The sequence below is a fragment of the Neurospora tetraspora genome (assembly GCF_033439725.1).
Source record: "Neurospora tetraspora strain CBS 560.94 chromosome Unknown B0H65scaffold_6, whole genome shotgun sequence".
In the NCBI taxonomy this organism is placed as follows: Eukaryota; Fungi; Ascomycota; class Sordariomycetes; order Sordariales; family Sordariaceae; genus Neurospora; species Neurospora tetraspora.
Genome location: NW_026944388.1, coordinates 2042832 through 2059122, shown reverse-complemented (window position 1 = coordinate 2059122; position 16291 = coordinate 2042832). Strand labels below are relative to the sequence as shown.

The following is a 16291-nucleotide window of genomic DNA, read 5'->3' as shown; positions in this document are numbered from 1 at the left end:
CTCGGACGTCGGCATGGCAAGCATGGACAGCCACATTCCGTCTCAACTTGAACTTTAAACTCAGCCACGTCTTTTTGATACTGAAGCGAGCTTTTAGCCACAGGAGGTTCCCCGCAGACAGGCACGCTGGACGTGCGGAGAGGGAAACCCCTGTTGCGGTGAATCAAGCTCCTTGCAGGGGAAGGTTCGGTGTTTTAAACTTGTAAGAGTTTTGGGAATTGGGAAACTGGAAGCTGTCATTCCGAGATGGCACAGCAGCACTTGAACATTCTCGCGAGTAGTAGTCTCCAACACCTTTTTCGACAGTCACTTTTTTCTGTTGACTCTCTCATTCTAAAGCACCAGCCATCATCTCGTCTACACCTTGTGTGAATCTCTTCTGGAATTCGCTTGCCGCTTGGCTTGCCGCCCTATCCTTCTGTACCTGTCGACGTACATGTATCCACAGTCCACACCTTGTTGACCTCTCTTCAGTCTTGGCCGGGCCGCTTCACCGAGACCCCAACTCCTGTAAAAGTGTAAAGTGTCCTCATCGCATCGACAAACGGAAAGCGGCTCTTCACTTTTTTGTGACTTTTGATATCAATAGGCTTATCAGTTCCTTTTCACCTGGAATTGGCCTTCGGATTGAGCATATCGCGCCAACAGCTCTTCGGCCAACCACCAAGGTTCGCGCCCCCTAGACTAGGCCGACGACTGTCAACATCACCGTCGCACTACAGTCAACACGATGCGCTTGTTGGCGGGCATTGTCGCCCTCGGCGGCGTCGCTGAGGCTGCCCAGTACCTTGTCAATGATCTCAGTTTCGGATTTGGCACAAGGTACGTTCAACGTCAACTGCACACTGCCGGCGCACATCAACTAACAGCTGCCTCCTCTTCCCCACCTCAGGATAAACCCCGATGGCCGCAACACCATTCCACATTACTCCATGCAGGGCAATCCCAATGTGCCCGAATTGCTCTCCAACAAGGTCATTCTGACCCCTCCCGCGCCCGGTAACCAGCGCGGTGCTGTCTGGGCCGACAAGCCGCTCGAGTACACAGCCTGGACGACAGACATCGACTTCCGCGTCAATGGCCCCGAACGAGGCAGCGGCCTCCTCAACATCTGGCTTGCCAAGGATGGCGCCCGCAACATCGGATCGCAGAGCATCTATACGGTCGGCAAGTTCGAGGGTCTAGTGCTCGTTGTCAACCAGCACGGCGGATCGGCTGGCATGATCAGGGGTTTCCTCAACGACGGCACTCTCGACTACAGCATGCGCACCAACGTCGACAACCTCGCTTTCGGCCACTGCTGGTTCGCCTACCGCAACTTGGGCCGCCCTTCGCAAATCAAGCTGCGCCATAACTCGCAGAACTTCAAGGTTGAAGTCGACGGCCGCCTGTGCTTCGAGAGCGACAAGATCCACATCCCCACCGGCTACAACTTTGGTCTTTCCGCCGCCTCGGCCGAGACCCCCGACTCGTTCGAAGTCTTCAAGGTCGTCGTTTTGTCCGAGGACGACATTGGTGCCGTTCCCAACCAGCAACAGCAACAGCAGCAACAACAACAGCAGCAACAACAACAGCAGCAGCAGCAACAGCAGTACCAACAGCAACCCGGCGAGAACCAGAAGCCCCTCGGCGGCACGACGCACGACGAAAACGGCCAGAAGCGGCCCTACATGAGCTTCGGCCGGTCCGGCCAGGCCGCCATCCCGGACCCGTACGACAACGCGATCCCGGACGTCGAGGCCAACAGCATCACAGCGTCCAAGGCGCAGTTCGAGGACCTGCACACGCGCATCCAGTCCATGAACCACCACCTGTCGTCCATCTTCCGGTCCGTGGCCCAGTACGGCGGCATCGCCGACCAAAACCACCAGGAAGTGTCCGTTATGCTGGGCGAGATGAAGGGCCTCCTGACCAAGCTGGACCGGTTCGCCAGCGTCGAGAACAAGCTCGAGAACCTGGAGCGCGAGGTGCGCAGCATGCGCTCCGAGCTGACGGCCCGCCTCAAGGAGAGCGAGCACAGCATCAAGTACCATGTTACCGATAAGCATGAGGATTTGGCGGGTCATGTGGTCAAGCATGCCGCGCCGGGCCATACGAAGCTGTATGTGGCGATTGTGGGGAGCCAGGTGGTGTTGGCGGGTGCGTACTTTTTCTACAAGAGGAGGAAGGCTGGTGGGCCCAAGAAGTATTTGTGAAGGGGGTAACATATATGAGGATTACCGAAGAGAGCGGGGTGAGAAGAGGACGAAGGTGGAAGGAGGAAAATGTCTAAGGAGACTAGAGACTTCTCTGGCCCTCGTTGTAAATAAGAAATGGGTCTGGCTGCCCGTGGAAGTTCGTTGGATTGTTTTTTGCATGGCGTTGTAGCTAGAGTACGTTTGGGTTTTGTGTTCTGTCTTCAGGTGTAGTTGCAGGTTGAATCGAATCTGACAGTCAAAAGTACCTACAAGTGCAGTATTGTAGTTGGACACTATCAAATACTAAACCGCTAAGCGTTCTATGTTATTTCGAGTCGGTGTCCATGGCTACAGTAGGAGATAGGGTTGGTATGATAGATATGTGGTCTGCAAATACCTCTCTACAAGTAAACACATTCACGTTCCAGAACAGTTACGTTACACTCAACTACATTGAGCGACAAAAAACGTCATCTCTCAAACATTATACTCCACATCCTGCATCGACATCGATCATTTTACCATTGGTAGTTGTCTTTTTGCATGAATCAAGAGCTCACTTTCCACCTGGAGCATTCGAAAAAGAGAAAGAACACATTTGTCCATACCTACTGATGATGATGCGACTGAAAGACAGAAATATCGCTGAAGAACCCCATATCACAAATTCGGCCAAGCAATATTTTAGGACGCGGCTTCTATCAACGGCGGCTTCTGAAACTTCTAACAGTCCAACACTGAGCAGATCCGTAAGAATCGTGGCTCAACTTTGTTCGTTGTCATACAAGTAGTCAAATCGAACTGGCATTGTGAGATTGAGAGGTTTCGTTTCGCAGAACCCGCTGGCTGGCTGGCTAGGTACAACCTATGAAGAACTGTTCAGTTCAACCCCATACCTCACAGTTGGAAAAAGAGAAAGGGACGGGAAGAAAGGGGGGAGAAAGGTACCAAACACGAGGTTCCTTATCATGAATGGATCCTAGCCATGAAGGCCATACGTCAATCACTCCCACCGGTCCCCGGCGAAGACGATAAAACCCTCTCTAGAGGTAGTCTATATGTGACGCATAAATAACGTTGACGATATTTTATCTACCCTTCAGTCAGTCCATTCTATCCAGTTGGACAACAAAGGCGCTTGCTTATATCAGAAGTAAGGTATGTATGTAAGCTCTCGTCTTCTATCTTTCTACTTTGCCTCTATGCTCATGATATCGTCAATGCCGTCTAGATGGTATATCTAAGGTAATGCTCTTCTTCTTCTGTATCCAAAAACCACAAAAACAAGACCCTTCATAACGCCTGACCGTTTTCGCAACGACCAACCCAACCAACACCGCCCATGCCTCTGTACCATTCAGTCATACCGTTCTCATGCAAGTCCTTCACGTCACTCATCGTTCTTCATTCCGGGGTATCTCAACTCAACTCAACGAATCCAACTCTTCCTTCTCCTCTCCATATCCCTTTCTCTCCCTGCTCTTGACACTTCCCCTTCCCACCACCAACTTCCTACCCGAGTCTTGCGAGTTTCTTTCCCCTTTGACGGCGGCATCCACCTCCTCTTCACCGAGAGCGATTGGGACTGGGACTGGGACTCCTAATCCCTCCCCTCCTCTACCGTCGCCTGCTGCTCCGTCCTTTGCAACCCAACCCCACTCCCACTCCCACTCCCATTCCTCCCCTCTCCCTCACCTTCACCCAACGTCTCCGCCTCCGCCTCCGCCCTCTCCAACGCCCTCTCCCCCGCCTCCACAACCTCCTCCCCATCCCCATCCACGGACCACCCCCTTCCAATCCCCTTCCTCCGTCCCCTGACCACAGCCTCCAACGCCCTCCCCACCGCCCCCAAATCCCCCAACATACTCACATGCCCGCGATCCGTACAAACCCTCCCATCCCTCACCAACTCGTACCCCTCGGGTAACATGCTTTCGCGCGCCAGCACGACGCCATCGCCGCTGGCGAAAACCAGGTCGTCGTAGCAATCCGTGCAGGCGATGGCGTCCCGACATGACACGCGCGCGGCGTGCACGGTGGGTATGTCCTTGGCGTAGATCACGGCTAAGGGAGGGTAGGCGTTGCGTCGCTGGTGGGAAGGGTTGTGGGAAAGTTCGGAGCGGAAGTGTTTGGTTTCGGCGAGGGTGCGGGTGAGGTAGCGCAGGGCTTGGGAGTGGGAGGAGGGGGTGCGGTTGATTGGTTGTTGTTGTTGGTTTTCCGAGGGGCTATTGTTGTCGGTGGAGGAAGAACCCATTTGGGGAGCGATGGTGCGGTCTTTGAAGACGGGGTTGGAGGGTGAGGAGGAGGAGGAAAATGGGTTGTGGTTGTGGATGTAGTTGCTTGCGGTGGTGATTTTGCTGTTGTTGTTGCTGTTGTTGTTGTTGCTGTTGTCTTCGCTAGTACGGTTCTTCCCGCTGTTGCTGCGGCCGCGGATAGGGGAGAGATTGGAGAAGGAGTCGGATAGATTCAGAAGACTGCCGAGGGTGCCGGTGCTCTTGGACGGGTTCAAAGGCGGCAGGGCAGGTTCGCCGACGCATGGTGAAAGGCGGTATTTGATCCAGTCGTCTACGTTGTAGAAGTCTACTGGATACTCTTCCTTGGTGTTCTTGTCGATGAAGCAGAAGCCGTCCTCGGGCAAGAAAACAAAGGTGGTGCGGAGCGAAAAGTTGACCTGTGCGGTGAGTACCTTCTCGTTGAGCAGGACGGCGTCACCGTTACGCAGCGGGCCGAGGATGTTAATACAACGCTGAGGGACGCCAGCATAGACGACGCCTGCGTAGAGATCCGGGCGCTGGTTGACGGCGTGCCGGGTGATGACGCCGCCGAGACTGTGCGCAATGACCCAGGCACCTCTCTGTTCGGGTGGTGTGTGAGGCTGGTTGGATGGAAGCTTTTCGATGAATTCGTTCAGCTTTTTCGAGAGACGGTGGGGGCTTAGTCGCCAGTCATAGCCATAGTCATGGACTCTGAGTTTGCCGTTGCGGGCATTCTCGCACTCCCTCAGCTTCCTGAAGAGTTTTCTTGAAATGTCTATCGGTCCGATATTCTGGAGCATGCCCGAGGCAAAGATGTGCTTCTCCATGTTTTCCTCGTCCTCAGGCTCCAGGCCAACCTCCATGTTCACTTTACGGATATTCAAGCCTACCTTGACTGGAACCCACAGTTGTCGGTACGGGGGCTCAGCGGACCGAAGAATAGAGCCTCGATATCCTCCCATGACCACAATGTCTCCTGTCAGAGTCTCCAGAATCGCGTCAAGAGGATGAACAGCCTCCCGTGACGGCCGGTGGCTGCTTGACCCTGGCACTGAGCGGGTTCCATCTGTACCGTGAGAGTCACTTGCCGAAGGAACCACCTTCTTCAATGGTGATGTGATACCTGCCTCCGTTAGTCTCCCGCGGCTTACGGCCATCAGTCGTGTAAATGACGTACTCTTTGGTAGTTGAGGAAGTTTGAATGGGGTCTCGAAGCTGTCGATTATAGCTTTTATCCTGGTGTTGACCTGCTCACGAACATCGGTGAAACGCTCATCATCGCCCAGCGAGGAAACCCGCGTTAAAGACTGATATAAGAGTGAATCATTAGAAGTAGAGTGACGCAGTGTAGGAGGCCTCGAGGCTCTCAGAGATGATGACCGGCCGAGACCTTGAGTCGTGGCTGCTCCTGGTGTGGTAAGGGAAGGCCCCGTTTGGGCTCGGTTAGAGCGTATGCCAGCTATCGTGGCTGCCTTTGGAAGATGGGGCATTGACGGCCAAGTGGAATCCTTGTGAGAAGAAGAGCCGGACGAAAAGAAGGACGGCGTAGGTATCGATATGGATGGAAGGGCCTTGGACAATCTCTTGAAAGCATTCTCTCCGGCTGAAGCCGCACGAGATGACCTTGTCTCATTCCCAAACACGCCGAACATGGAGGATGTCTTGGCGCCATGTGGCTGGCCGACAATCATCTGCTTGGGCTCAGCCCGCCATGGTGATGGAAGGTCCGGAAGGCCCGAGTGCGATGACTGACGGAAATGACCACGTCTCTGTGGTTTCCTCGGGCTCATATCACCAGATGCCTTTCCTGAAGACTGAGCCCTGCCTCCGTCATCCGGGAAATCGAAGAGACTAGGAAGATAGTCCATGGCAGCAGCCTTCTCAGCAGCCGGAGTGTTTGGCGAGGTCAGACGAGTCGCTCTTGCGCTAATGGCGGGCTGCATGAAGGACTGAGCACCGTCTTGGTCGTCGTAGATGAGGTCGTCTTCATTGTCGTCGGAATTCTGTGCGGCGGTGGCGGAGGGTAAGACCTGGGGCTCGGGAAGATCGAGCTTGAGGGGTACCGCTGAAGCTGAGGCAGATGGACCAGATGGGGATTGAGATTGAGTAGGAGTGGGAGTGGGAGCTGTGCCGCCATTGACGCTGACGGGGGCAGCTTCCGCTTCCAATGGCGCCCCAGACGTCCCTAGCCCCATGCTCATGTTGGCCATGGATGACTTGCACAAGAACCAAACACTTGGTCGCAGCTAACTTGTCCCGTCCTGAAGAAAAAGTTTGGTGCTGGTCCGGATGTTCCGGTCAGGTGAAAAGTGCGTGGGTGACGGTCTCGAGAGATGGTGGAAGGTAGCGATGGTAGGTGATCGGGTGGTCCCAGTTAGGCTGATACAGTCTGCATTGTTTGTGTGGTGCAGCCGGTTTTATATATTGGGTTCCGCGTATTAGTGAAAAATGAAAAACGAAAATAAAAGAGAAAAGACAAGGTCTATGAGGGTCTGCCTAGGAAGAGAAAAGAGCGAGGGTCGGGTCTATAGGTAAGCATTAAGCGGACGACGAGGGAGGCCCAGTCAGATGTCAAGGGTTCATGGGAAAAGTCCACTTGGCCGTAGTATTTTTTCCAAAAGAAAAGTCGTGATCCCCACTCCCGAGTCCCGTCATCCGGTTCACTTGAACGGTCATCTCGATGGTGTTCATCCTCCGCTCGAGGGACGTACGGAGTTTCCATTAAACCCGATGGGACCAGAGAAAAAGACGGGACCAACGGCGGCAAGCTTGCAGGGAGTCCCATCTTGGGGTCTGTGGGTCCATCTGTGTTGGTGATCAGCGCTCCTGTACTCAATTCAGTTCTGCCACTGCACCTGCCAACTGCTGCTCCCTTCAGACGGGACATGGTAAATCCTACATGTGCATACATCTGTGGTTCGATTCATTACGCAGTATGTATCCCGTCGGCCTTTTTCGCTTTTAACTGGCGGTTTCGCGGGTTCGTTGTTCATGGTTTAGCCTGGGAATGCTTGGGTCCATGCCTCTTCAGGCAATTGGGCCCGGAGGCTGAGTGATCAACCATGTCTTATCTACCACTACCATTCCGCGTATGACATTTCCAACAGGCAATGAAAACATTAAGATACGCGGAAATAAGCCTCGACTTTAGTTTACTTGCTCAGCTATCCCAGCTTCAGAATAGCTAGCGGCGCTTGTCGCTCGCTCCCGTCCCTTCATCGACCAAGGTAGTCCATTTCGTCTTGACGTCATGGCGCCCGGAGACTTTGACTGATCTCGAGCTGATCTCGCCGTTGACGAAGCCAAATGAGATTTAACCGCCCACGCCGTCCCAGCGCCGTGGCAAGCGAGTCAATGCCGTACGTAATAGATCTGAGATGCACGACAGACGGGATCGAAGAAAATCTGGGGAAGTTCCAGTTTTCACCCAGGGGCTAAGGTACGAAATCGGTAGCTGGGTAGACTCAAACTGGTCCCTGGATAGACTAAACCCACTTTGATCGCTGAGTAAGCCCAGCCGCCCAGCTAGCCGCCCAGCCTAGCCCAGCCCAGCCTAGTATACCGTACAATTAAGGTTATATAATCGATGCCCGCGTATTGCCAGATCTACGTTGTTGTCGTTATTTTTTACGTAAAGGTATTTAGAGTTATTAATCTAATTAATTGTCTACTACTAAGGGTATTAATACTATGGTTGCTAATAATACTGCTATCTTCTATATTGGCCCTATTGCTGCATATACTGTATTTGCTGTATTTACTGCCTAAAGTGTACATGCCTACCCTAATTTTGATACCCGCCGTGTAAATATTACTTAGAGTATTAGAGAGCCCCTATATATCTTTATAAATATATTAGAAGTATTAGAAGCGGTACTATAGGGAGTAGAGTTCGATTATATTACGTTATTAATATAATTTATTCTTATGAACTATTTTACTATTAATTAAAAAGGGGAGGGAAATTTTAATTTGGTTGGGACTAGGGTATTAGTATTAATTATCTAACGGGAGCTAGTATTCTATAATTAAGTTAATTAGAGCTGCTATAAGCTAGTAAATAGTTATAAGGCGGCTATATCTAATTATTTGGCGGCTAGTATTAAATTTAAGGATAGGGAAATAGGGAGGGCGCTAAAATTCTTTATAAGGGAATTGGAAAATAAAAAGGCGAATATAAATGAATTAGAATCGACCATAGGGGTATTAGAGAAAGCGTTAGCGTTAATATAAATTGTATTATAGTTTTTATAATAATATTATTTAAATCCTTTTACGTAATTTAGTTCGCTTATTACTAAATCCCCCTTCTAGCCCGAAATTATTTTTAGTAGGCTGGCGCCTTCCCCCCTCTCTAGGTATTTTGTTATATTACCCGGCGGAGCGGTTCGTTGTAAAAGAGTATACAGCGGTTATTATACCGGTTATGGTTAATAGGTACGGTAGTAGCGGGCGTGGCGGTAATAGGTTAAGTAAAGTTTTAATTACTATCGAGACTACGTAGTTCGAGAATTTCCCGGTTTATAAAGTTTCGTTCTAATATTTTATGTATATAATTAATAAGGTTTAGATCGGGGATAATTATTCGTCGTTAGCAGTTAAGTAAGGTAATAGGGTTTTAAATTGCGTAAATACGCCGTTTAATTTCAGTTAATTTAGTATTGCCGTTTAATTTTAATTATTAATATATATTTATATTCTTTATAATTAATATTGATAGCGGGACTATTTGTAATAACCTCAATATAAAATATTCATAGGGTAAGTTATATTAGGCTATAAATACGTTTTTATATTTAGTATTTAAGTTTTAATAAAAGTCTTTTAATTAATTGTTATAAGCATAGTAGTATTAATATTATATAAGTTTGAAGGTATATAGCGCTACTTATATAAAAAAATAAAAAAAAGGGAGGTTAATTAACTAGACTTCTAATTGTATTTATGAGGGCAATAATAAAAAATAGTATTTTTACGTACTTTTAATACTAAATTATTAAATATCCCTACCCTTTTATACTTATATAAATACGATTACTTTGCTATAGTATATTGTAATTTAAATACTTCTCTTTAAAAGCGGTAAGTAAAGCGTATATATTCGTATAATTAATCTAAAGAGAAGATACGGTTCTTAAGGAGGCGTTTAATAGTTCTATATATAAATTAGATTTTATTAGTTACTTTAATATTGAAATCCTTATATTTTAAAACGGTATAATTCCTAAATTTATTAATTTAAGGGAAGTAGTATTTATAAAAGTAGGCTAAGAGAGTTAAAAGATATTAACGAAAAAAGTATATAATATATTATAGAAAAGAAGGGGGTTAAAGATAGGGGTTATTAAATATATACGAATTTATTATTTAAATTTATATATTATTAAATATTATACCCGCTTAAAGTAATTATTGTTATTAGTATAAACTACTTACTTTTAAACGGCTTAGAAGCCTTCGTATATATTTAAATAAAATTAATAAATAGGATTGAAAATTAATATATTACGATTATATAGAATAACGGCTTCAATTATTAATTCTTAATTACTTAATAAATTTTTTATTTATTATTAAATTATTAAATAAAGCGGTTAACGGTGGTAGTATTGTTAACCTCTTCTAAATTATCCTCCTCTAAATTATCGTTAATACGCTCGTCCTTTTTGTTAATATTATTATTATTAGCTTTATTATTATTAACCGCCGCGGGGCCTTAATACGATAGGAGATTAGGATTATAGCTATTTAAATTCCGGATAATTAGTAAGAGATTTAATAAATTAATATTAGGGGTAAGATTATTACTGCTATTACTACTATTAAGGAAAAGTTATACTTACTCCTTCTTAATATAGTAATTTACATTCTTTATACCGTACTATATATAAAATTAATATTGTACGTCTAAGTAGGTAGCAATAGCGGCCTTTTTAAACCCTCTATCGAAGTTGGTAATGAGCATTGCGGGGTTGGGAATTTCGTAATCTTCTTAGAGTTTCTTTAAATAATTAAATTACTATTTAAAGTCTTTTTACCTCTCCCCGTTCGAAAGATTAAAGGCGATATTAAAATTATAATTAAATATATTGATACTAATAACGTTGAAAAAATGAAGGTTAAAGCGGTTAATTTACAAAGAAAAAAAGGGGTTAATTAATTAAACCCTATAAGAGTGGTTAAGTTAGAGAGTAATTGAATTAAAAAGTAGTTGAGTTAATAAGGGTAATAATACTTTATATATATCATCGACTAGTAAAATATAAGGGTTCTTCTTCTACATTCCTATATACTAATCGAAAATTTAGGATATTTACGCTACTTTTTATTTATTAGGAAAGAACGGGTTATAATTGATAAAATATTCAATACCATATACGTTCTTATACTACTTTAAAAAGTCGAAGAGTATTTTCGTCGAAGAATAAGGACTGTACTTTATACAACGAATACGCTTTTAAATATTTAAAACCTCCTAAGTAATAATAGGAATTTAAAAATTATGTAATTCTAATACTAAATTATTACCGTTAACGCGTTAAATAGAAATAATATTTTCTATTTCGATTTTATAATCCAAAGTGCTGCTTAAATAATAAACAATTTAACGAAAGTTTATTCTAACGATACTAAATAACCTTTTGATAATAATATTAACGGCCTCTTTATAATAACAACGGATTTATTATTAATAAATAATATTACTAGCGAAATTAATAATATCAACGTTATAATTATAATTATTATTAATCTTTTTAATAAATTATTAAATTTTTTTTTTCAATATAACTTTTACTTAGTAAAGATAATTAAATCGACGTAAGGTAGTATTTCAAATTCCTTACCCGATATTACCTTTATAAATACCACCGTATATATAATAATAATTAATATATATAACGAATTGCTTTTTTCCCCTCTTTTTACTCTTTATATTATTGTATAATTAAATTATAAAATTTTATTATACGGCGTATCTTATAAAGTATCGAACGTAATGACCTTATTATTGTAATCCGACAAAATAAATAATGGTTTCGTTCGTCGTCGGATTGGCGAAAGTAAAGGCGAAGGAGAGAGAATTCGTTATTTAATAGTAGCGCACTCGTTAAGAGATTATAATAACCGTATTTTTATTCGCTCTTTATGGGGACGGTAGATTGATAACGATTAGATTTCAGTAATAGGGGTCGTATTCCTATTGGGAATAATTATTCGAAATAGACTTTTCGGATTTAAAGGTATTTTATTAACGATTCTAGTTAAATCCTGTTAATGCTAATTATTTTGGTCGGCTAAATTAGAAGTCTAATTTACTAAACGAATATACGACGTATAGAAGGCGGGCGGGCGGTATATTAATAAATATTACGAAGTCGAAGATATTATATTAAATAATAATAAAAACGAGGGATAATCGCTATAAACGGTTGCTCAATACCAAAGTAAGGTCTCGTGATAGCTTCATTCAATTGTATAAGACTAACTATCACTAATAGATAGCGCAATAGTAGTAGCAGTTGGGTAGCGATATATACGTTATATACGGTATGCTAGGCTAGGCTAGGCTAAGCTGGGCGGCTAGCTGGGCAGCTGGGCTTACTCAGCGATAAAAGTAGGTTTAATCTATCCAGGGACTAGTTTGAGTCTACCCAGCTACCGTTTGCGGCTAAGGTAAGATCCGTCTCTTGAACCAAGCTTTTGCAGCACGTTTCTTGGCTTTTATCGTGCCACGCTTGCACCGGGCTGAGACACTTCGGACGAACCAAGTCAACATAAAATCTGTTAGGGCTGAAAACGTGCAATTCTTCAACATTGCTGGGCTGTTATAGCGGGTTGATTGTCTCTGCTACTTCATGATTGAAGCGAGTTGATGATTTGCACAAGGGAGGAAGCACTGCCCTGCAAGGGGACCCAAAGAGCGAAAGCGGAAAGTTTCAACAATTCAGGCCCCACACTCCATCCAGCACAAGCTTGCCAAGGCCGCCTCGTCCGCCTACAATGTAACGCCATGTCACCACCGAGGCTTGACAACCTTTTAGGCTTATCTAAGAAAAGCTTGGTGACGGACACCAGGCCGACGTCTTGCATGTGAATCCGGGTCTGAGAGAACGAGTGTGAATGGAGGATGGTACGAAGGAACCCACGGTGACTTGGAGTTCGATGACCTTTTGGTTAGGTAGATATCTTTGGACGGGATTCGACCTCGTCTTCTGCTGTGTTGGCAAGGAGTACCCAGGATATATAGTCATGCCCTTCTAGTTGAGACGCATGGGCGAGTCAGAAAGTGAAAAGACGAACGGCCAGTGTGAAAATTATCGTTCCTAATATAGCCTGCGAACCAGGTTGATAGACAGTTAGACACACATGGTTCCGCAAGAGGTTCGTTCCCTCAAGGCGCAAACTCGAAACAAACTCGGTAAAACAAATACCACTTGGCCACAAACTCCGAGTTTACTCCCTCAGTCCTTTGTGAGCCTGGGTACTATACTCAAACCATGATCGTGACACTTCCTTAAGCGGTTCGGATGCTCAATCATAAAAGTGTAGAAGCCAGGGGGTTGACTGGCTCTCCCAGTTGAGAGGATCAAAGGGTCCATGAGTGCGAAATACAGTGGAAGGTTGAGAACGGTGGGGCATAGGGTATGTCGGACATGACTCGGTCAAGAGCACGACACTGGCGGGATGTTAACGCAACCGGTTGACGACCAAATTCGAGCGACAAAAGATTGGTTCATTCGTGGATATTGGCGATTGAAAAGAAATGAAAAAGTGACAAAAAAACCAAAAAGAAGGCGTGGTGCTTCCCAGAAAGCCTTTACACAGTAAACCAAGGCTTGGCGCAGTGCACGTGATACAGCACGCGTCCTCACCTTAAACGACGTCGCTGCACTCCGCCAAGACTCCACCTCCATCGTTCACTCGCCTGGGGAGAACTGACCCATTTGACATCACGACCCTTCCCGGCGCAATTCCACACCCAACTGAAGTACCACAGACATCCCAGCACTTCAGCAACAGCGCAAGCGGAACTCATTCAAAATGGCGGGCCTCGAGCATTACAGTTGGTTTCCCCCATCTCTTCACCATTGTCTCGTATGCAATTGCGATTGTGATGCAATTGAATCGCATCGCATCGCATAGTAACCTCCGAATGTCTCGAGACCGAAATGCTAACCACTTTGCGATTTTGTATAGAGCTGGCCCAGGACCCGGCGTTCGTTCGCCTGTCCAGTATGTAGCCCACCCTGACCTGAACCCGTTCCTTTCCCTTCCTTGCGATTACTCCACTTCCGGTTTCCCTACGAACGAAACGATGAAAGATCCATGTCCGCCATGTTGTGCCATATCTCGTACCTCTCCCACGTCCATCCAAATCTAGGCGGGTTGCAAAATGTTGGAATACAAGCTTGGTCTATGCTGGACGTACCAAACCGCTATATAACCCGAAAATATGGTTCAAAACAAGAAGGAAACCCGTGGGGGAGTGATTGCACAAGAAGGAGGAGTCAAGTGTCATTAACACCATTTTGCCTTCCCACAGACATGACCAGCAACCGCTACAAGTACTTCCGTTGGACGCCCCGCACCGCTAGGATTACTTTCGCCTACGCGATCGTCGTTCCCGCTATTGTTGGGTATATCGCTTACAAGACCGATGTGAGTTATCCATCTATCTGAAGGACGCGACACGACATATGTATGATGGATGGGGAGGGTGAATTGCTCACAAAAGACACACACACACATAGGGCAAGTACGACTTCCGCGCTAAGCGGAGAGGTGACGACATGCGCGAGTTTTAAAGAGATGGGGCATTAGAGGAATCAAGGGAGTTCGTTGTGAGCATGTGTACATGTGGTAGACTGGCCGCCGCTCATAGAAGAGTCTGAGGGGAACACAGAACCCGGGGATGCTGGGCCCATGAAAACATATTATTAGAATCACTCTCCTGGATTGCTTGAGTTCCTGCGCGCATACATCCGGAATAGCGGTGGACAGCGAGCACATATGGCCCAGTTGTGCTACTGCTTTTGTGATGCTCTTCAATCCGCCATCGATTGCTTTTGACCGAAGAACGCTTCCTGTTCAGTGACCCATGGATCTCTTCTTGCGGAGTCACCGGCACTTGTAGAATGTCTTGATCTCTGTTATATCGAGCCAACATCCCCTTCCTGCTTTTGATGCCGTTCTGGCGGCATCATTTGCCATAAAATGATTTCTGTGTCCTTTTTTTTTTCCGTAGTGATCGCATAAATCCACCAAACATGATACGTCCTTGGTATCCAACATGCACCCATGCTGATTCTGGCCTCCCCCAACCCGTTGGTGTATGGACTCCCTTCCCTCCTGCAACTCAAAGCCTCAAAACCCTCGCCTCCAATCCCCTTGCGGCATAATACCAGGCTCCCTCTGGCGATTATTTCGTCCGCCCCTACTCTCCCTCCGTCCTCCCCAGTCATACGAATTCGATTCAAACCGCCCACCACCCCCACCCCCACCACCACGGTATCCCCTTGCCTGCGGCGGGAGCTCATCACCGTACCGATCTCCCATCCCCATCCGATCCCTATAACCGCCATCCCTCCCCCTCGGCCCCGGCGGCGGCGGCGAAGCAGCCGTGCTCCTCCCCTCCCCAATCCCCGAGCCGCGCCCCGTCCTTGCCGCGCTCACCGGCTCGACCGCTCCGTCCAGGTCGTTCGGCGGCAGGATCGCGCAAGAAATAAAATCGCCCGGCATGAACTTGGCGTCGGCCAGCGTCTTGTGAGCATCGTCGTAGCAAGGATCGTCGTCGGGCAGGCCGGCGTCCGCGTCGGCTCCGGGTAAGCCGGCGCCGATGACCACGCTTCCCAAGTCTTTGGAGACGTGCCGGGAGGAGTCCTTGCGCGTGTCGACGTAGATGAGCCGGAAGACGAGGCGCGTGCCGATTGCTGGGTTGGGGAGTAAAGGGCCCTGGGGTGACTGCTCGTTGGCGATGTCGAGACTTAGTTCGTCCAGGGTGGTTGAGCGCCAGGCGGGGATTTCGACGTAGAGGGGGAGGTGCGAGTCTGAGGTGAACTCGTTCATTCTGAGAGTGGGGTGTTAGTTGGTGTCTTTTGAAAAGTATAGGGGGGAGGGAGGTGGGACCGTGTACCGATGAAATGCGCCGGTGCGATAATAGAGTCTGACGATGAAAGGCGGTTCCCTCTTGATAGGAACAGCAGGCTCGTCTGAATGAGCTTGATCCATGATGGCGGTAAGTTGATGATTAATATGATATCCTATCTAGGTTCGGCCGTTTGAGCGATGCAAAGTGCAATAATCCGCGAGTGTTGTCCGAAAGCAAGAATAAAAGCAGTGGTGAGACCGTGAGAGATGCTGAATTGTTTACGACATAGTCAAGGTTAAACTTGGTGCTATACTATGACGCGTCGGAGATTGTGACCAAAATACAGAAACATAACATTGTGTTACTGAACTTTTTCATGGCTTTCGAGCATGTGAAGTTGGTGCATATGCGGCTCGCAGTGACAGCTAGGAAATGTGCGGGATGGGAGCTCTAGCTTCCATCAGAGCCCCGTCTGCGCCGCGATCCCACCCGTGGACGTCGGACATGTGGGGGTGTCAGCTGTGCCCGGGCCGGTTCTTTGATGGCCGGGAATCGGCAGGCACAGTTCACGAGTTCACATGCCACTGGTTCCTTCCATGCGCTAGCGTGTAGCGGCTCAAGGCCGGTTCCACGGTCCCACTACTCCGAAAAATTTAGTAGAGTCGCACCCGACTACGGCAGTATGAACGCCAAACTGTATTTTTCCCCACTTTGCACCTGGCAGCTCCGCTATTTGCACCCCTTCCTCCAAGCAACTAACCTGCAGCCTC

General features: G+C 47.0%; 4 protein-coding genes across 4 annotated transcripts; 2 read left to right on the top strand and 2 right to left on the bottom strand.

Annotated features, from left to right (window-relative positions):
- Positions 1-551: 551 nt before the first annotated feature.
- B0H65DRAFT_262646 (concanavalin A-like lectin/glucanase domain-containing protein) lies at positions 552-2498 on the top strand. The gene is made up of 2 exons (XM_062822634.1): positions 552-822; positions 893-2498. The coding sequence occupies exons 1-2, from the start codon at positions 731-733 to the stop codon at positions 2193-2195; spliced, it is 1395 nt and encodes a 464-aa protein (XP_062679467.1). The 5' UTR covers positions 552-730; the 3' UTR covers positions 2196-2498.
- A 1291-nt stretch (positions 2499-3789) lies between these two features.
- On the bottom strand, positions 3790-6821 carry B0H65DRAFT_578239 (uncharacterized protein; the record flags this gene model as incomplete). Its single annotated transcript, XM_062830722.1, has 2 exons — positions 3934-6821; positions 3790-3891 (listed from the first exon to the last, which is right to left on the bottom strand). Coding segments are annotated over exons 1-2 (2811 nt in total), but the record flags the coding sequence as incomplete, so codon positions are not given.
- Positions 6822-13392: 6571 nt separating this feature from the next.
- Positions 13393-14411, top strand: B0H65DRAFT_262579 (NADH:ubiquinone oxidoreductase 6.6kD subunit). Its single transcript, XM_062822633.1, has 4 exons — positions 13393-13496; positions 13631-13666; positions 13977-14092; positions 14185-14411. Exons 1-4 carry the CDS (start codon positions 13475-13477, stop codon positions 14236-14238), a joined length of 228 nt encoding a protein of 75 aa, XP_062679465.1. The 5' UTR covers positions 13393-13474; the 3' UTR covers positions 14239-14411.
- B0H65DRAFT_578235 (Sin3 associated polypeptide p18-domain-containing protein) lies at positions 14349-16041 on the bottom strand. The gene is made up of 2 exons (XM_062830721.1): positions 15567-16041; positions 14349-15500 (listed from the first exon to the last, which is right to left on the bottom strand). Exons 1-2 carry the CDS (start codon positions 15659-15661, stop codon positions 14798-14800), a joined length of 798 nt encoding a protein of 265 aa, XP_062679464.1. The 5' UTR covers positions 15662-16041; the 3' UTR covers positions 14349-14797.
- Between the last annotated feature and the right edge of the window lie 250 nt (positions 16042-16291).

Excerpts from the sequence above, each read along its gene's own strand:
- B0H65DRAFT_262646 (XM_062822634.1), top strand. The coding sequence starts at position 731 with ATGCGCTTGTTGGCGGGCATTGTCGCCCTCGGCGGCGTCGCTGAGGCT. Across the intron at positions 823-892 it reads AGTTTCGGATTTGGCACAAG|GATAAACCCCGATGGCCGCA; the intron begins GTACGTTCAACG and ends TCCCCACCTCAG.
- B0H65DRAFT_262579 (XM_062822633.1), top strand. The coding sequence starts at position 13,475 with ATGGCGGGCCTCGAGCATTACA. Across the intron at positions 13,497-13,630 it reads GGCGGGCCTCGAGCATTACA|AGCTGGCCCAGGACCCGGCG; the intron begins GTTGGTTTCCCC and ends GATTTTGTATAG. Across the intron at positions 14,093-14,184 it reads ATATCGCTTACAAGACCGAT|GGCAAGTACGACTTCCGCGC; the intron begins GTGAGTTATCCA and ends ACACACACATAG.
- B0H65DRAFT_578235 (XM_062830721.1), bottom strand. The coding sequence starts at position 15,661 with ATGGATCAAGCTCATTCAGACGAGCCTGCTGTTCCTATCAAGAGGGAA. Across the intron at positions 15,501-15,566 it reads CGCACCGGCGCATTTCATCG|AATGAACGAGTTCACCTCAG; the intron begins GTACACGGTCCC and ends CCCCACTCTCAG.